Here is a 19,855-nt window from a genome sequence, read left to right as displayed (position 1 = left end):
CATGTTGTTTGCATTGCTAGAATTTTTTAGACTACAATTTAGGTTCTTGGCACTGACCAGAAAAACTTTTCAAGTGCTCACGTGTTTGGAATATTTAATTGTTTGTACAAGTGAATTTTCATGTACAGACATCAAGTTGATCTGTCGTTTACGCTGTATTTGGATGCGTTGAAGATTCATGCCAGATGCTCTTCTCAAAATGTAACAAAAAAGATGTGGTCTCATGGGCTGAACTTCATTGCCTTAAGCGTAAAGGAACTGGACTGAGGTTGTACTTCTAGGTTTGCTACTCTTTTTACATTTAAACATTGCTATTTCTTTTGAAATAACTTACGTAAACGGACAGAACAAACTTTATATTTTGTTTCCTTCTGTGGACATATTAGTATTGGAGATGTGAGTGGGTTTCAGGGTGCCCAGGGCTGTGGCTTCACCGATGTCTTATTGGTTCCCATTCTGAAGTGTATAAGTAATGTACTTCTGTTTTTACAGATCTTTATCCCTATCATACAAGGCCTGGCTCTTGCTTCCAAAGAGTGCTCCCTTGATAGTGACAATTTTAAATATCCCCTTATGGTAAGGACTATTCCTTTTTAGCAGCTCTTGCTTTAATATACCCAGTATTTGATGCAGATCTGTTCAAAGTAACTTTAATTAACCCTGTTTGGCTTGCTTCAAATGGCTTATTGAACATTGACCTCATGTTGGAAATGTAAAGTGTTATGAGGTGAGTAACAGAGTAATGACCAGGTGGAATCTGTGGCGCTCATAATGTCTCAGGCTTAATGTACAGCAGACTTTATGCAACAGTCTATTCAAATGTTTGCATCCTGGTGATGTAGATGAGAGATGTGGTCTCGTCGATTAGTGCACATGCTATGTGTTTTAAAAACCAAATAAATCCCATAATTGTTGTTAAAAACCTTAAATGATCAGAAATGGAAAAATAAATCTACTTTCCACTATTTACTTCTGTTTGGTTTTTGTATTGCTCTCTGTCTAGCCAATTGATGTCCATTATTCAATAAATAAAATGATTCAAACCAATGGCTGTCTACTGTAGGGAATTCATGGCAGTCTGACCGCTGAAAAGTGACTTTAAAAAAGCACTTTATTTTACTCCATAGATCAACACCCAATGTGTCTTTGAGGCAGAACTGCTGATTTATTGACACAACTAAACTTTTATTCCTGTAGGCAACATTACCAAGCCAAGTACAGACACAAGACAGAAGGCAGGATTCTCCTGTATCCCATTTATTGCAGATAAAATCAGATTGCAGGATCTCTTACTGATGATTTTTGAACCAGAAAGAGGACTGCTTCAGATCCGGGTTGAGTTTGCAGTTCTGCGAATTAACTTAAACCACTTCGGGACTTTGCAAACTAAGCACATTTGATGTCACTGATCCACATGTAAAAAAAAAAGCTTTCTCTGCTTGTTCTGTGTTCCTCAATTTTCAGGCTACCCCAACCTTAAATAATTTCAACCCCTTGTGAAATTCAGCTGTCAGCTTCAGCATAGGTTAACGCTTGCTGGAGTCTCTTCTGCAGAGCCTTGAAGTGGCAAAGGGTGGAATAGTAGTTAACTTGATACACCGGAATAGAAGTATGAGAACATATAATACAAGAAGTGGAGCATGTAAAAGCTTACGTTATTTTTGCGTTTTCAAAATCCTGCTTTATAGCCTCTTTATTTCCTTCTCCTCTGCAGTTTAGCTTGAGTTAGAGACTGTAGATAGGATTCTTTGTTTCAGGCCTCAGCATTCATCTGACGATGTTCCACTTAGGGTCGGAAGACAAAGGCCTTGGTGTGTATAGGACAATAGCCCTGTTTATTACTCTTACTGACTCTTGTATAGCAGTTTAGGAGTTGAGCAATGGGATCATTATGTATTGAACAAGCAAATAACTTGCCCAGCTAATTTTTTAAAATAAATGTGATATTTGGCTTTCTGACATAGTTGCAAGGTGTGCATCAACATATTTAGATCCTGTTCCCTTTGTAGACAATTAATGTTTTACTATTGACTTAACTGGAGCAGGATCTGGTCTTTTAAGCATTCTAGCATGTTTATCTGTTCATTGGTAGCCAGGGTGGTCTGGGAAATGCATCTGAATAAACTGTCTTTGTTTTTTGGTTTTTTTACAGGCATTAGGTGAATTGTGTGAAATCAAGTTTGGGAAAACGCACCCTATATGCAGTTTGGTAAGTGTCCGCACACCTAAATGTAACCGTTTCTGCTACATAATACTTAACATCTGCATAGCATTTTTGTTTTCAAAACACTCTGGAAACATTAGTTATTCTCACACCACCCTTAAAAGCTAGCTAGGTGGTATTCCTGTTTTACAGTTGGGAAACTGAGGCACAAAGAAGTGTCTTGCTCCAAAGCCACAGAAAAAGTCAGTGGCTTCCAGGATTGGAGGCCATGAATTCATGGTTTCCATCGTCATGCCCATCTGCTAGGCCTACCTCCTCTCTAATTTGCATGCAGTTCTTGCTGATGGCATGGTTTGTTCTTTATGTTCTTTGGCAATACCAATCTAGTTGAGCACTGCATGCATTAGATGATGAACCATCCAGATTTCTTGGATAAGTTACTTGGGCCAGTGACTCTTGTTATGTGGTTGTGTAGCATCTTGCACAATTGGGCCCTCATCCTCATCGGGGGCTCTTGGGAGCTATGGTATTACTTAAGAGTAAGCAATAACTAAGATCTGTCCAAGGAAGAACATCATCAATAAATTGAGTTGCCTCTCTTTGAGAAGAGAAATAACTGAAGTTCAGAGAGACATAAAACAAAGATTGCTTGCTTAGCTTTCTGAAGCACTACAGACTTCACCATTTTGCTATCAGTGTGATGGGATGATGAAGAATCAACAAATGCAGCTAGAAAAAGAGTGTTAATGATTTGGCTGCCCTGTCAATGTCTTCCTGTTCCTTTTTTTTGGTAGGTTGTTTCTTTGCCCTTGTGGTTGCCTAAACCTGTAAGCCCAGGTGCAGGACGAGAGTTGCAAAGACTCTCTTACCTTGGAGCTTTCTTCAGTCTCTCTGTCTTTGCTGAAGATGATGTAAGTACTATGCTGGCTGCAGTCTCTCATCTGGAAAAGAACCCAAAAGATGTGTTTGTACTCCTTGCAAATTTTTTTTCTTTCAGATTAAAGTAGTTGAAAAATATTTCTCAGGGCCTGCCATTACTCTTGAAAACACGCGGGTTGTTAGCCAGTCATTGCAGCATTACCTGGAATCTGCAAGAGTAAGTATCCTGATATTTAATTGCTGCCGGAGGGTGGGTGGGTGGGTTGGTTTTTAAATTTTTGGTTTCCATAACGTGGGTGAAGTGTTTTACAAAATATAGACCATTCACTAAACAATAAAGTAGTTAAGAAGAGGGTGAGCAAAAACCCAACAAGAAGAGTTTAATCAGAGAGCCACAACACTAGGAGATTGTTCTGTAAGCCCCCTACCCAAACCCAAGGAATATCGGTACGGTTACCACCAGCTATTGATTATTCACAAATGTCTCTCAATGTTCAGTTCTTGTGGGTGGATGAGTAAAGAAGACCTGGTACATTTCCACAGTGATTGTGTTGCCATGATTTTTAAGCTATAATCTTTTGTAGATAACATTCTTCTGTAAACAAATATTTTATCCCATTTACCTGGGATAGCTGTGTTCTTTACAAGAAGACTACAACAGAATAGTAGATTCTGTATAATACTTGGAACATGCACATGTGTCTCCGTGCTGCTGTTTTCATGATCTTGCTGTTCAGTGACATAATTTTCACTTTAAATTTCAGCAAGAGCTGTTTAAGATTCTACATAGTATTTTGCTGAATGGTGAAACTCGAGAGGCAGCTCTCAGTTACATGGCAGCTGTTGTTGATGCCAACATGAAGAAGGCACAGATGCAGGTAAAGACTGAACTCTCTTCCTCATTCACAGATGTAGTTAGCACAAATAGTTCTAAGTGGCTGAGGCGGTGGTAGTTTTAACAGAAGACAACAGACGTTCTAGGGCCTGAAGCAACCAGGAATTCCATCTAGGCCATTCTTTCAATATTATTTTTCTGAACATCCTTCTTTTTTTTTTTTTTTAAATGTATCTATTTTGTCCTGTTTGTACTCCTCTCTGAATACTGAACTATCTAAATTTGTTAGAACACACCCCTCCTTGGCTGAAGTTTGTGCCTTTTTATTGATATGTGCTCTTCCTGGCAGCTTCCACCAACTGGCTGCAATAAAAACTTGTTTTCTCCCCCAGTTAACGAACTGCCAAGCACTCACTTTATTTGTGGCTCTTGTAAATTTGAGTAAGCCCTAGTGAGAATTGGCAAAATTCCATTGAAGCAACAGCGCTGATTTTTTTTTTTTGCCATTGGTTAGTTGATTTTTGCCTTGGTATAACCTGATTGTGAATCCTAAAATTGTGCGGTTTGAGGCATCAGTGTTCTGAAGTCCCCATTTTCCATCCATGCAAACATTTTGAAACTATCTGCAGAACTGTTTTCTTCAAGGTGAAACAACTACTGGAAATGTTGCTTGTATGGTAAAATTTAAGAACTGAAGCTTAGCTATTTTATGAATCTTTCCTGTTCCTGGCTGTACCTATGCTAAAATTTTTGAAGAAGCCTCTTTGAGACCCTTTCCCCCTCTTTTTCTCTCCCCTAAGTATGTGCGTTTAGTAGTCATAAAAATGACTGGTGGCTGACACACACAGCGCAGGGAAATGCTGTTAACAGTTACAGCTGCTCATATTCTAGTTAGCCTTAGAGGTCCTGGTCCTTCTTTTATTTGTTGTTTTAACCATGCATTGTGTATTAGCGATGGATGCTTGAGTCCCAGGCCTGCCAACTGCAATGGTCTGTGGCCTGCTGCTTTCTTCTTAGCTGGCATATTCTAGCATTCACTTTCTCTCCCTTGTCTTGCAGACTGATGATCGGATGGTGTCTACAGACGGTTTTATGCTCAACTTCCTTTGGGTGCTGCAGCAGCTTAGCACAAAGATAAAGCTAGAAACGGTTGATCCCACCTATATATTCCATCCCAGGTGTCGCATCACTGTCCCAATGGATGAGACAAGAGTGAAAGCAACAATGGAGGATGTTACAGGCTGGATGGCTGAGCTTTGTGAGTAAAGAGCATGCATTGTCTACCTTTTGTCTCTACCCTTTTGTTCTGGTATTAGGGATATCACAAAACATTCAGTACCATAAATGTTTTGCTTGGGACTGTCTGTTGCTTTTATAGCTTGTTTTAAGACTGCAGAGAAGTGAGTTATTCAACGTCTCTGAGCATTAATTCATGTAGCTTTTTTTCTTACTCTCCTTCATCCTGTTTTGTTCTTTTTTTGTAGACAGGGATCAGTCTCCATGTTCTGAACCGAAATTCCCAACGGAATGCTTCTTCCTAACCCTGCATGCCCATCACCTCTCCATCCTGCCAAGCTGCCGCCGCTACATCCGTAGACTGCGGGCCATCAGGGAGCTCAACAGGTTAGAAGTTGTGTTAGTTACCTAGCATGTGTTCTACAGTTTTCCCTGCCACCTTGACTAGTAGGTGCTTTCCTATATATGATTATGGTTTTTGCAGATTTGATGGAAATTAAAACTACAACTTAAGTAAATCCAGGCTATGGAGTATTGGGGAGTTTTATCGACTAGTCAGTCTGCTGCTTTGATAGCTCTTGCAGAGTATTTTGTGTCTGCAGGTTCTGGTTCTGCTGATGCGTACAATGGCATCCATCGTGACTTCAAACAATAGTGGGAGGAAAGGATGCTGTTTCTATATAGGCTCTCAGACTCTAGGGGTAGTGCTAGAGAGCACTGGGTAGTTCTTGAAAGCATCCTAGCGGGTACAGAGTTGCAATGTTTTGATAGTTGAAGCTTTGTTGAATAGTCAGTGGTATGATTGGGGATGTTGGTGCTTTAAACCTTTTGCATTGCTGTGGAGGTGCATACACATGTATCTCTGACATGCAGGTCATTGTAGTGGTTGCTTGACAAGCAGCATTTCCTCTCCTATGTCTGGGATGTTGTGTTATCCCCCTGCAGAACAGATGTTTATCTGTTCCTTGTGGCTACTATGGTCTTGGTGGATATCAAATTATCTCCTTCATTATATAAAAGCTTTCACCGTGAATTCTAAGGTAGCTGCATATATAATTCTACTACTGGTTTGTCATTTTTAAAAAATTGCTTAAGTTCTGATGCTGACATGAAGATGCTGTTGTTTTCCCTTCTTGACATGAATCCAAATTAACTTTTTATAGCTGCTGGATTGCTCAACCTCAAGGGACTTTCTCAGTTAAAATAAATAAAAGCAGATTGCACAGCATCAGTGTTTTCCACTATTTATAATTGTATTCACTTAGTAAAAGTCCCTTGACATTAAAATGGCAGGTTTGTTGGAGGATTTTAGAACTTTATTTACAGTATAGACATACAAAAGGCTAGGAAAGCTGTTGATATCTGTGTGTGAACAGTCAACACATGTTTTACACAAGTATTTTCAAATAAACCAGACCCTGGATTTTAAAAAGGAATCACTCCTTTTTCCTTATTTGGAATGTAGTGTTGTCAATCTTGAGTTATTTCCGTGCATGCTCAGCGCTCACCAGGAAATGCTTAGCCCCCTGTAAACTCAGGCCATATATTTTGATGTCACTAATGAAAGAATTCAGGTCAGATAATGATCTGCAGCAGATCAAGGCTGGGGAGACTAGTTTACATCCAGGGGTGGTAGGAAATAGAATCATAATAATGTAGAATATAAAATCTAAAATACATTAAGATTAATACCCACATAGACAAAACATTAATCAGCTGCTGCTTTTTAAATGAATTAAGTCCAAATGATGAGACTTGAATAGCTTTGTTTGGATGGTTGTGTGACACAGTCGTTGCACTTAACTTATATCCTGTGTTAGGTCTAGGCTGACTGTGACCATGGTGGAGGGGGCAAAACTCAATCTTGCTTATAATGATGGGCCTTGCACTGAAGGGGAGAGCATGAGCAGCTTCCCCATTGCTTATGCTCTTTCCCCACAGGCTTGAATTGTAATGGGGGTTGTGCATGGGGACAGGGGCTGCCAAGATAAATCTTTTCTAGAAGGCGGTTGAGAGGGAGGTGCTGGGAGTGCATTTGTATCTGTCCTACAAAGGAGAGGAAGGTATTTTGAACCGTTCCTGATACCAACCTTCCCATCTTCCTCTGGTAGCTTCTGCTTTTCATCTCTCTGCTCTTAGTTTGGGGGGTGAATGAGAGATGGCCTTTGCTTGCCTGCTTGTCAGATGTTCTGGATCAGGCTCCCTCTAACACAGGGTTACTATTCTTAATGACATGATTTTAATTCTGCTTTTTATAGAGATTGTGAATTTGGTACAAACCAAAGTATTAGAAATGTGATTAAAGTGATGAATGTGTCTGGAGGGGAAATCCTTTCCCCGCTGTCCCACCAGTAATATTTGTTTGCTGTAGTTCTTGTTTGCTTAATCAATCGTGAAACTAGTGTACTTCGTGTATCCCAGCATTTGGCCTTGAAGATTTTTGTTTTTCCTTTCAAAAGATGCAAGAGTAATTTGCTGTCCTGGTGATGAATTTTTGTAATCTCATTTTTTTTTCTTCCCAAATTTCTTTCCTTTGTAATTTGAAATCAGGTAGTGTAAATGTTTTACCTGCTGTCATCATATGTCCCCTTTACTGTCATCACTAGTGATTTCATGTGGTTTACAGGACTGTGGAAGATCTGAGAAACAATGAAAGTCAATGGAAAGAGTCTCCTCTAGCTACCAGACATCGAGAAATGCTGAAACGCTGTAAAACACAACTTAAGGTTTGTAACTAGTTAGGATGACAACTAAATGGCCCTGTCAACCTGTGTGTGTGTGTGGTGATAGTGGTGGTGGTAGTTCTTTTTCAATGGGAGAGGTTTGCTAGCAACCATGTTTTCACAGATGTTTGAAAATGTGTCTTAGGTATATAGGAGAATCATTTTCAATATATTACACTGTTTGACTTAAGAACACTATATAATATGCACAGTACAATACAGGATGAGAATGCGTAGCACTTACAGAGCAATTTTAAATGTAAAAGCAGATTACAAAAATCAGTTCATGCAACACCCTTCTGAGGAATGATGGTGTTGCTGTTTCCATTTCTCGGGTGGATAAATAACAGCACAGAGAGTGAGTGACTTGCTCAGGGGCTTGTACAATTTCTGTCTAAACTGGGTGTAGAAATCCAGAGCTCCTGACTCTCAGTCCTAAACTCTTTCTGAAGTGGATGCACTGGAATCCTTCATTATGAATTTCAATACCCTGTTTAATTGTTGTAACTGTAAATTGATGGGAATATTCTACTCTGTACCATCTAGATGGCTTTTTCTGACAATTTCTCAGCTCATCTAGCTTCTTAACTCTCCTGTTCTTACTGTTGGAATATTTGCTCCTTAACTACGAGTTAGTGAAGGTTTTCTCCTTGTGGATCTAGTTGAGTTGTATTCATCTGTCTTTGTTGATATATTGTCCTGTTCTTTGGGCAATGATAAAATATTTTGTATGGAGGGAAGGGCAGAACTGTCTTAATTATTGGGAGTGTTGAATGGAGTGGATGGATTTGACCTTCATACTGTGTTTCTTGTATCTTGCTCTTGATTAGCCTTTTGTGTGCATCTTCTCCTCCTCCTACAGAAACTGGTGCGGTGCAAGGCTTGTGCAGATGCTGGCTTGCTAGATGAGAACTTTCTGAGGAGGTGTCTGAATTTTTATGGTATGGTGATTCAGCTGTTGCTTCGAATCCTCGACCCTGCCTACCCCAAGTGAGTTTCAGGGCTGGGTGTGTAAATCACTATCTGAAATATCTGATACCAGCTGTGTCTACCTCAACATTACCACCTACTGGGACTCCTAAATTTGTGATCAGTTCTTGTCAATGAATGACAGTTTTTAGACTGTAAGTCTGATTTATGTTGTAATTTCAATTACAGCTGTAAAAACCTGAGTTATGTTTTGCTAATTGGAAGAGCTGAGATTTGAAGTTTTAAAATCCAATATTTATGAAAATATCTGTAAAGGGCCATTTGGAAATTCGGTAGTAGAATGCAGAAGATATTATTTAACCCTGGTATTCTGCTGTCCTCCTTTTAACCCTGTCACTGTCTTTTCTATTCCACAGCATAGTACTGCCTTTAAATCCTGATGTCCCGAAGATGTTTGCAGCACTGCCCGAGTTTTATGTGGAAGATGTTGCTGAATTTTTATTTTTTATTGTACAGTAAGTGAAGTCATGTTTGAGGCAAACTATTATGCTTCCCAATCCTACATCACAGACGGTGTTCTTGTAATTGGCTATGGGCTCCCTTCTCTACAACTGAAAACCAGTCAGAACTCTGAGCTAAATCAGTTCCAGTTCCAGCACAAAGAGAGGGACTAATAAGAATAAGAAAAAGATCAGTGATTTCTCTGGAGGGAAAAAAGGCAGAAAAAGAAGGGTGAGGGGAAGCAAACTGTGGTGAATATCAGTTGCCTAGACCTTGCAGGCCCCCCTGCGTGCATGTCTGAGAGGGTAGATCCAAGGTTTGCTTTAGCTGTGCTTTTTCCCCCTGTCTCTGGTCTTTTCCTACTTGGGTTTTTTATCTAATCTTCTTTCATTTCTCTAATTTTTTTCTTGCTTTTGTGAGTCTCTGTCCCTCTTTCCAGCTCACTAGAAGGCTGCATGTTGCCTGGGCAGATGGGCTAAGCATCTGTTGGGGACTCGTATGGCTAGGCTGGTTTGCTGTTGCACGAAGCTGTTTATCGTGAGAGCCAAGGGGAGAAGCTTGTGGCAGTGGGCTGTTGCCGTTGCATGCAGCCCTCTATGTGTTAGCTGCTTTTGTTGCTGACTGCATTCGGAGTCATTGCAGAAAGAGGAATGGGGCTATGGACATGGCTTTCAAAGAGCCAATTTCTGCTTTACCCACAGGCATGGAGCATTTTTGCAGAGGAGATTGCCTTACTCCGGGTCTGCCCCAATCTCCTTTGCTGCCCAAGTGTCTCTTAGAAGTAGGGGGTTCACCAGTGACACTGCCCTTCAGAATGGGAAATGCTTTCCTAGACTATTATAAATTGAATGTAGTACCATGTGTTGTTAAAAAGGCAATTTCTCTTAGATATTGTAATAAGGTCTGAGGTATTAACCATCTCTAGAGCAGTATTAAAGATAAGAAATGACCCACTAATAAACAAACATTCACTTTAATTTGTAGATTTGCCAGAATCACATTAACTTCTAAGATTTATCTCATTAAAGCCGAATATGGCTGTTCCCTCAGACTTGTGGGTCCACTGGTGTTCATAGAATTCAGGCGATCTCAGTCCTCCTTCAACCCCACAGGGCTTCAAAAAGAGGCAGCAGTTGTCCCTGCATGCCTAGGAGGTAGCAAGCATTAAAGTAGCACTTCAAAGTAGTGTTGACTCCATATGAAATGCAACAACTGATTGTGGCTGTGCTTCAAAGGTGATCCCTGGAAACTATTACTGGCAAGAACACCTAATATAGCTGAATCAGAGTTTAGTTTCCATAATGACTTAATGCTTTTGCTGGGGCTAACAGGTAGTCTGACCTGAGTTGCCTATGACAATATGTAGTTGAATCCTTTACAAGTTTTGTGTTCCCCTTCCCCCCTCTTCAGATACTCTCCTCAGGTGCTTTATGAGCCCTGCACTCAGGACATTGTGATGTTCCTTGTTGTGATGCTGTGCAACCAGAACTACATCCGAAACCCGTATCTGGTAGCAAAGCTGGTGGAGGTGATGTTCATGACAAACCCAGCTGTTCAGCCACGGACCCAGAAGTTCTTTGAAATGATTGAGAATCATCCTCTCTCCACTAAATTGTTAGTCCCCTCGCTGATGAAGTTTTATACAGGTAAGATATTGTGTTTGCAGGGTTATTGATCAACACAGAGTGGTGAAAGCTTTGTAAGGCAAGAGGTTCTGTCAGTCTGCTTAGGCTCTTAAAAAAAAAAATCAGTCAGTCCTTTGGAACATCTTTAGATGTTGCCTTGTCGTATTACTTTCTGACCATCTTCGTGCTGCTTTATTGTAGTCTGACGCTAGCAGTGCTGCAGTGGCACTTTGATTCCAAAGCAGGAAAGTTGGGGTTTTTTGGTTGGTTTTTGCTTTTTTTTGGGGGGGGGGGCACGGGGGTGCTTGGAGATGAAATTTTTTTGTGCATGAGCTTCTAAGTACCCTGATAGCCACAAAAACCTTGGACAGCCCTTGAGGGGTCTTCCCCTGGGAAGTCATCAGTCCACTCTGATGTCCCATCTCTCCTAGCTTTTCAAACATCCATCCCAGGGATCCAGTAAGTCTAGGTGGCCTTTCAGCTATCTCAGCTGCAGATCTACCATGAGCTGCCACCTTTATTGCACTGTGGAGCACAGAGTCATAGAACATATAGGAGTTGAATTGAATAGGGCAGAAAAGGAATCATATAGTCCTACACACAAATGCTACTTTTCCTAAAAAAAATAAAAATAAATAAAAACAAAAAGCCTACACTAATACAATACGCTGATATTTTAAATGCACAAAAATTAATTCATTTGAGTGTTCTGGCTTCACCTTTTTTCCCAGTTTTTTTTTCTTGCTTAATTTCATTATTTGGCTACATCCTTCTGCCGTATTCTGTTTTATGTTAATGTGACCTTAACTTTTGCACAGTGCCACTTACTCTGGGATGGTCACTACAGAAGAATAAGTGTATAGTATAATCTCCAAGCAGTTCAAGTTATCTCTCTAGTAAGCATTTATTGACTACACTGTGCATGTTTTCAGCCACTAATAACCATATTATTTTCCCTGAAAAACATCAACCAATCTAAACAAAAAAACCCCAAGTGAATTAGTAAAATTTAAAAAATCAGAACCAAAAGCAGTACCCCAAAAAGGGAGAAGAACCATATACCCCATGAGGTACGCTAGAGATTTCATTATTGCTATTGATTTTACATGGATAGTGGTCAGATGCTGTGGTGATGAGCAGAAATATTAAACCCTGAGAAACATGGATATTAAATCAGATTTCTACACATTTGAAAGGGGTCTACAGCTGATGTAGAAACAACTCAATTTCCTGATTTTTTTTTTCGGGGGGGGGGGGGGAAGAGTGATTAAAATACTCAACATAATGTTGAGGTAGCAGATTTTTTTTGTATTCAGTAATCCAGTTTTTTTATGGGTCTCTATATTCACTTTAATTATTTATCTTTAGCACCTCACACATTGGAGAGCCCAAACAATGCAGGTTTTTTAAACATGGAATAAAAGTAGTATGTAAGTTATTCTCCTCCAAAGATGCCGCATCATGAGACTTGCTTTCCTTTGAAAGAAAGGTTGATTCTGAGAAATAAAGTGAGCGATGCCCCCTTTAAAATTGGGACCAAGATGGAATTTTACAGATGTCAGAGTGGTAGCTGTGTTAGTCTGGATCAGCAAAAACAACAAGGCATCTGATGAAGTGGGTTCTAGCCCACAAAAGCTTATGCCCACAAATCTCTAAGGTGCCAGAAGAATTCCTCATTGTTTTTACAGATGTGATTTATTTTTTTGCAGCTTTCAGCTGTTCTTGATCAGTTAGATTGGGGATGGGGTGGGGAGTGTGGTACGTGGGTACCTAGTAAATTAGCACAGCATACTGGAGATAAATTTTGATGATGGAGTTCTAGTTTTGATGATGGGGTTCTAGTTTTACTACTGGGGTCTTCTATTTTCTTCTCAGATGTTGAGCACACTGGAGCCACCAGCGAGTTCTACGACAAATTTACAATCCGCTACCATATCAGCACCATTTTCAAAAGCCTTTGGCAGAACATAGCTCACCATGGCACCTTCATGGAAGAGTTCAAGTGAGTAAAATGTTGTAAATGCCAGAGATAACTGCTCAGACACTCGCCTTGGATTTCTGTAGTGTGGAGACCACTGGAGCAAGGATCTGAGGCTGATCCCTCCAACTAGGATATGTAGCCGAAGAGCCAGACTACTCAAAGATATTTAGCTTCAGAACATGAAAAAAATGTACAAGACCCGGAGCTGCAAGAAGAAAACTCCCCCCAGTATTTATTTTCAAATGTGCCTCCCTATGCTGCTGTGCATACTGCTTGCTTCTCTGTTGTGTTGGAGGGCACATCTTCTGCGCACTCCCCAGATCTTGGTCATGTTATGCCACAAATATTGTGAAAAATGCACTTCCTTTAGTCTTTGTTAGTTGCTACCTTGTACTTCTTCTGAGTGTTTTCCTGAGCTCACAGTGGTGATCCCAGTTGGGAACCACTGTGTGTTATTCTGAGTATACTTTTTTGTTTCTAGTTAAATCATAGAATATCAGGTTTGGAAGGGACCTCAGGAGGTCATCTAGTCCAACCCCCTGCTCAAAGCAGGACCAATCCCCAAATGACCCCCTGAAGGATTGAACTCTCAACCCTGGGTTTAGCAGGGCAATGCTCAAACCACAGAGCTATCCCTCCCCCCACAGTTGTTAATGTCTGTCATCGTGTTATAGTCCAGATGTGCAGAGACAGGGATTATCCATTTCATCCTTTTAGTCCCCCTGATGGTCTGTCCCAGATTCCATTTCCAGACCCTGGTGGAGTTTATTTGGGCCTCTCATGTGAGTTCCTAGATAATTGACAATTTTTCTGTCACTGGCCAACAAGAGCTGCTTTATCCATTGAAAAAGGATTTTCCCTCCTCCTGTTTTACTCTTGTTTGGGCTCTCTTGCTCTTGGCTATTACTGTCAGGAAGGGGAGAATACCTCTTTTGATCAGTCCCAGTTTACATGATTAGACCTTTCCATTATAGCCATTCTAAACACAGAAGAATTTAGGGTGTCTCTGGACTCTGATTCACCTGGCCTGTGGAGTGGGGGAATTAATTATTCAAACCGTGGTATGAAGAAGGAATGTTGGTAGTGCTCCAGATTGAGAGATGCATTCTGGATTGAATGCTCCTGTTGTACTGTGCAGTGATAAATGCGTTTCAATGTTTTCCAGCTCTGGGAAGCAGTTTGTTCGCTATATCAACATGCTGATAAATGATACAACTTTCTTGCTGGATGAGAGTCTGGAGTCCCTAAAACGGATCCATGAAGTTCAAGAGGAGATGAAGAACAAAGAACAGTGGGACCTGCTGCCTAGGGTGAGCATGTTTTTTTTTTTTTTTTCCACAGTGCCCATTCCTTTCTTATGGTAAGATTTCTTTGGCTAAGGGTAGCAGAGCAGCTCCTGGAGGTAGCATTGCTTGCTGCTACCATAGGCAGGGTCACTTTGGGAACTGCTTCCTGAAAGAGAATCCAGGCTGCAGAGCTATGTCAGGGCTGGCACTAGAGGGGAGGGTATATGAGTCTTTTAAGAAATCGTGTATTTAAAATGCTAAATGGAGAAATTGAGGCTTATAATCCTTTTTCAAAGGAAGTTCTGGAAGATGTCCACCAGCTGAGTTCACTTCAAAGAACTGTCCCAGTAAAGACCTTTTTTTCTCCTAATATATTGAGCTCGAAGCAGGCTTTGGGATGGAAAGGAAGAGAATAAATTCCAGGATTGTGTCGTTATACAATAATTGTATGCATTCACCCACCAATGTCAGATATTTTTATACTGAGGTTACTGATTTCAAAAATCTAAAATAAAAAAGATAGATTGAAAGGGAAGATCCATTTTGCAGAGTTCCTTTCAGATGAGAACATTCTAAAGTCTGTATTTTCCCTACAGCGTTACTTCCTCCTTTTGATACAGATAAGCATTAGCTATCCTAAAACTTTCATACAACAAGAATGTGGACAGCTGGCTCAGATAGAGCACATGCGTGCAAATCTTGGAAGTGGATAATCCTTACAATGCAAACAGTGGTGGCAAAAAATAGAGCATTAAAGCCCAATGTAAAGTAGGCAGCTGGATTATTCTCTTCTTAAATAGACTTGGATAAACTTAAAATATACCGGGATAGTAAATGACTGTATGCAGTTGTCCTGGGATTCACTTACCATACAGCTATGGAAATATTCTGCATGGTTGTAATCTTCGGTGCTTAGGTGGCTGCATGTGTATGTGTGAAGGAGAAGATTGAAGTTCCACTTTGTAGTTGTTATGGATTATCTAGTTGCAGACATGTTGATGTCTGTGATGTTTGTCACGGGGGGGAAGAATACGAATTACTGTAGCGTGTTAAAAGTTAGAGATCGAAACAACCTTTTAGATTAGAGTCCAGTCCATTGACAAGTGCAGGATATAATCCCAATAGAAAATTTACCAAATATTAAACTGACAACTGCACTTGGCTGTAGTCAGCAACACTGTCTTCTTTTCATATTGCAGCAATATCTGTAAAATATGAATAATGCTATGCAAAGGGACTGTAAAGAGTGCTGCTTTAGTATGTAAATATTACAAGGATAGTGTAAAAGCTGATGGGTCTGGAAATGAACACCATTTCTTGGTCATCTCTCGTGCTATTTTTATAACATTTGTATTGATTAAAAATAGTTTCTTTGTTTCAAGATAGAAGTGGCTCCAATACAGCACTCTGTAGGGAATTAGCATTTAGAACTTTCTCAGGGTTTTGGATCAGCAGAGGCTGATCTAGCCCTTGGCAGGAGCGGGGATAGCTCCCTGGCTGATGAAGGTCTCAAAGTTCAACCCTTACTGTTCCTCACTTTAGACCTAACTTTCCTTCTGGACATCACTTATTTAGTATCGTTCTCACATTTGTTGTTGTCACCTAGTGGAACTCCCTATACGAGGAACATCTATATTCCATGTTGATAATCGGAGTCCTACTGACTGGGTGTATGATTATAAAAAACATTCTTCCATACAACCTGTATGGAATTAGAGTTGGAACAGTTCTGTTTATGACCTCCAGTCCATCCTCCAGCTAGGGCAGAATGGTTCTCTGTAATGTATTCTCCAGCACTTTTGTCAAGTCTGGTTTTAATAGAAGATTCAGAGATCATTAATAGGTTGTGACATATAGGTCATGAGTCATGTTTCAAATCTAGAGAAACTTTACCTTTCAGGTGACAAACAGCATGACCTTGATACCTGACAGTCCTGTAGGAGCTTGTTGCTAATTGTGCAGAGCTGAAAGTTGTATAACTCATCCACATGACTCTCTCTGATTTACTTTTGAAAGATGCGTGGATCTCTGAGAGCCCATATCTCTTTCCCATAAAAGTAATTAAGAAAAAAAGATTCAACGTGCAGTTGTGGGTCAACGAAGTGACACTCTAAAAAATCACCTTCACAGCTTCTGCTTCATGTGTTCAGTCAGAATCAGGTTTGCTCTTCTGAAGCCTTTATGACTGTTTACTCCTGTTCGCATGGCAGAGCCATTACTAGGTGATGGAGTGAACTGACACATCTATAGAATTTGTTCCAATTTTAGAAGCTTTTATTACCTGTGTTGATGAACAAGCCAAAAAGAACCCAGCCTGACTCTCCGCTCCAACATTGACTCTGCAGTGCTGGTATTTGGGATGGGGGAGAAACCCAGCCCACCCTTTTAACTATATGTTGAGCAAATTGGATATGGAATCAGTGAGACGCACTAAACATGGGACCCCACCACGGTATCATTTGTACAATCATTTTTTGGAGTGATACAGCACTTTACACCCTTGCTATTATCCGCTTTTATACCCTTCCACCATACCACACCACATCAGACTTGTCTAGGACATGCTACTGAAGGGGAGCTGTACCTTAAATAAAAGAGCATCTTACTACAACTTGAACCACAGTCTCTAACTCTGCTCCCTGCCAAAAGGATGTTAGATCATGTCTGTTTAGGGAGTTATAAGGACTTGTAATTGTGGCATGTTTATTTTCTAGGACCAGCAACAGGCTCGGCAGTCTCAGCTTGCTCAGGATGAGCGTGTATCCCGCTCGTATCTTGCCCTGGCAACAGAAACTGTTGATATGTTCCATATCCTTACCAAGCAGGTTCAGAAGCCTTTCCTCAGACCTGTAAGTATAAACTGTTCTGCTCTAGTGTTCCTCATTGCCTGCCTGGTTTTCAGCTTCTTTAATATGCGGGGTGGCTCTTTTTTTACTGGATAAAATCCTGGAGATAAGCTGTAATGTTATTCACAGTGCACTGAAATCTAATTCTAAGCATATGAATTATAGGTAACAATGATTTGGTGCTATAAAATGCATTTCCTTAGTCTCTGAGATGTTAATGGTGCTTTTAGACATGTCAGTTTCCCTGTGTGTTTGGTTTATAACAAGCATGTTGCGATGATGCCAAGATTGGACGGTAGGAAGGGCGTTCTAGGATCTGTTTGTGGAGACTGTTTCTGTTCTTCCAGCCTGAGAAAAGTGACCGTGATTGCAACAATCTGAAGAGGGACCTAGGCATGTGATGTTTTTATCTTGTCACCAACAGAAGAAACACCCCCTGGAATTATATTACTTACACTTTTTAAAATGTGTTTTGGGCATATATTCAGTACAAGTTGCATTGTTTTCTATTTCATATGATGAACACTTGAGTTTGGATATAAGTATAACTGCTTGGAGATAGCAGTGAGGAAAGGCTCACCATGTGAAACTTATGAAATCAGTGGCAGTCTTCTTGAAGAGAAATCACAGTCTATAATTCCTGAGCCTGATGCATGTGGCCCTTAAGGTGGTGTCCCTTCACCAGTGCCTCCTCGTTTTCATTTGTACTTTATTTTGGCCTTCTAGGAACTTGGACCACGATTGGCTGCTATGCTGAACTTTAACCTTCAGCAACTGTGTGGCCCCAAGTGCCGTGACCTGAAAGTTGAAAACCCTGAAAAATATGGGTTTGAACCAAAGAAGCTGTTGGACCAACTGACTGATATTTACCTGCAGTTAGATTGTGCTCGCTTTGCTAAAGCAATTGCTGATGACCAGGTGAGCTCCAGAAAGAGAGGTGGGTATGGTGGTGGTGTGGGCAAACAGAACTGGCAGAGCTTTGCAGAATCACTCCTGGAAGAGCTTGCCGACTATCTGTGCGTTGCCAACCAACCTCCTTCAAATGCATCTTTTCAATTTACTTTCCATGATTAATCTCTGCTTGGGCACTCTCTTCTCCTCCGAGACAGGTATGTTTATAAAGTGCTTTGCAAACCTATAGTGCTGTATAAATAATATGTAGTCATTCATAGACTATATGTAGCACTTTACATAGGCAGATCATTTTACAAATATTAACCGTTACCTGCTTAGCCTCCCCTGTGAGGTAGAAGTAGTAGTATTGTGACCACTTTAGAGGGGAAACCAAGGCACAAGAGTGATTATGATCATGCCTGAGGCCACACAGAGGGTCTCTGGCAGAACTGGGATTGTGATCTAAGGGCCTCTTCTCACAAACCTAGGCTCATTCCTCTAGCAATAATCATTAGAGTGACACTTCTATATAAAATACTGTCCTGTGTGTGTGTGAGATCGATCATATAGGTAAACTATGGCTCATCTGTAACCGTAGTCTGTTTCTCTCCCCCCCCCCCGCCCCGCTAGGCTGAGAAATACAGGAAACAAACAGCATAAATAGAGAAAAGTAAATTGGATTTTTCCATTCTGATGATCTCACATGGTGTCAATAATGTAGGTAAAAAGATGCCCTTTGTTAGCTATCTAACTTTTTAAAAACTGACAGTGTCCCTTTAACACTATTCCAGTTCCCACACCAATGTGCTTTATTTTAGTTTGTCCCCATTGAGTTGTCCCTAGTACAAATGAGTTAATGTTGGATAACACAAAGCGGCTTCTCATTTAAAAAAAAAGGGGGGGGGAGGGGAGTGACCTAGTGTCTTGGCAATGACAGGAAGGATAATCAAAGAAAATCCATGATGCTATAATAGCGATTGGGTAAAAAGTATGTTCTAAAATGTTGCCTGTGTGTGGCAGAGATGTTCTAAAGCATTTTGATGGATCTCCGATTTGCAAATCCTAGCACGTAGAAGAAATTTGAAGAGCTTTGCCAGCCCCCAGGCACAGTGCCATAGTTATGTTCTCCCCTCCAGGTTGGCATGGAGTTTGGGTGGGCACACTGTGTCCTGAGCATTGAATACAATGTTTCAATGAGATCTGTAATACAGAGTAGAGAATTACCACTGTGTTTAGAACACTTTAAAATGCCCAAAGAAAACAGAAACTTGTCAAACCCTGTATGTTAAATCGTGTTTATTGCTTAGCTCAGTCTCAGACTGTGTAGTTTAATAGGTGTTTATTAAGAGGGCTTTTGAAACTATGAAAATAAACTTTTAAAGGCTTATTTCAAAGCCCAGCACTCTGAAGATGCATGTAGGTAGCTTTATAGTCTCCAGAAAATAAGCAATTTGCAAAAGTCCTTGTACATAGCTTTATTCTTAAGTTTTTATTAAACTGATGCCTAAGTGAGTTGAAGCTGTAAAGTATGCGTTCTGCCTGTGGCAGGTGTAGCTGCGCAGTTCTAGAAGCAGTGTGCTGCTGTTCCTGCAGTGTGATGCGTGGTGCATCGAACTGGCAGGCTCCCAGCAGGTACCAACTCCCTCACTGAGACTTCTTGCTCATTTTTGCAGCAGGATTTTTTTGCTGTTAAGGATCATACCTCTTCTGTCCCTTCCCAGAATTGTCTTCCACTTTGTCACAGATAAACAAAACATCAGCCTATCCCCTATAGCAACTGCATGCCCATTTTTAGCCAGGTAAATCTTTTTTTTTTTCCCCAGTGCACGTGATTACCAGTATCCTGCTGGTGGCTGGGCTAGATACTCTGTGCTTTCATCCTTGTTTTCTAGATTTCCCCAGTGTCATACTGATTTCCACATCCCAACACTTGCATGGCATGTAACTACCCTTGG

The 19,855-nt window shown here is 40.6% G+C and overlaps 1 protein-coding gene and 1 long non-coding RNA gene across 7 annotated transcripts in view; one reads left to right on the top strand and one right to left on the bottom strand.

Annotated features, from left to right (window-relative positions):
* Positions 1-19,855, top strand: part of UBE4B (ubiquitination factor E4B) — a 66,369-nt gene that overhangs the window by 42,998 nt on the left and 3,516 nt on the right. For 3 of the 4 annotated variants that reach the window (XM_039509247.1, XM_039509248.1, XM_039509250.1), the window contains 15 exons: positions 493-576; positions 2,153-2,209; positions 2,959-3,075; positions 3,162-3,260; positions 3,808-3,921; positions 4,938-5,136; positions 5,363-5,501; positions 7,741-7,840; positions 8,700-8,827; positions 9,184-9,282; positions 10,679-10,914; positions 12,769-12,895; positions 14,040-14,184; positions 16,875-17,009; positions 17,733-17,924. In XM_039509247.1, coding sequence (XP_039365181.1) covers positions 493-576; positions 2,153-2,209; positions 2,959-3,075; positions 3,162-3,260; positions 3,808-3,921; positions 4,938-5,136; positions 5,363-5,501; positions 7,741-7,840; positions 8,700-8,827; positions 9,184-9,282; positions 10,679-10,914; positions 12,769-12,895; positions 14,040-14,184; positions 16,875-17,009; positions 17,733-17,924 — 1,971 coding nt within the window. The remainder of the gene's footprint in view (positions 1-492; positions 577-2,152; positions 2,210-2,958; positions 3,076-3,161; positions 3,261-3,807; positions 3,922-4,937; positions 5,137-5,362; positions 5,502-7,740; positions 7,841-8,699; positions 8,828-9,183; positions 9,283-10,678; positions 10,915-12,768; positions 12,896-14,039; positions 14,185-16,874; positions 17,010-17,732; positions 17,925-19,855) is intronic. The other variant, XM_039509249.1, reaches the window with a different exon arrangement.
* The window catches only part of LOC120387891, a 33,240-nt gene continuing 16,371 nt past the window's right edge, over positions 2,987-19,855 (bottom strand). For 2 of the 3 annotated variants that reach the window (XR_005590408.1, XR_005590411.1), the window contains one exon: positions 18,857-19,100. This is a non-coding gene — a long non-coding RNA (uncharacterized LOC120387891). Of the gene's footprint in view, positions 3,106-18,856; positions 19,101-19,855 lie in introns of those variants that run through there. The other variant, XR_005590410.1, reaches the window with a different exon arrangement.

This window comes from Mauremys reevesii, linkage group 21, assembly GCF_016161935.1.
Source record: "Mauremys reevesii isolate NIE-2019 linkage group 21, ASM1616193v1, whole genome shotgun sequence".
Lineage (NCBI taxonomy): Eukaryota > Metazoa > Chordata > Testudines > Geoemydidae > Mauremys > Mauremys reevesii.
The sequence above is the reverse complement of the archived record's forward strand: the minus strand, read 5'-3'. Positions and strand labels throughout refer to the sequence as shown.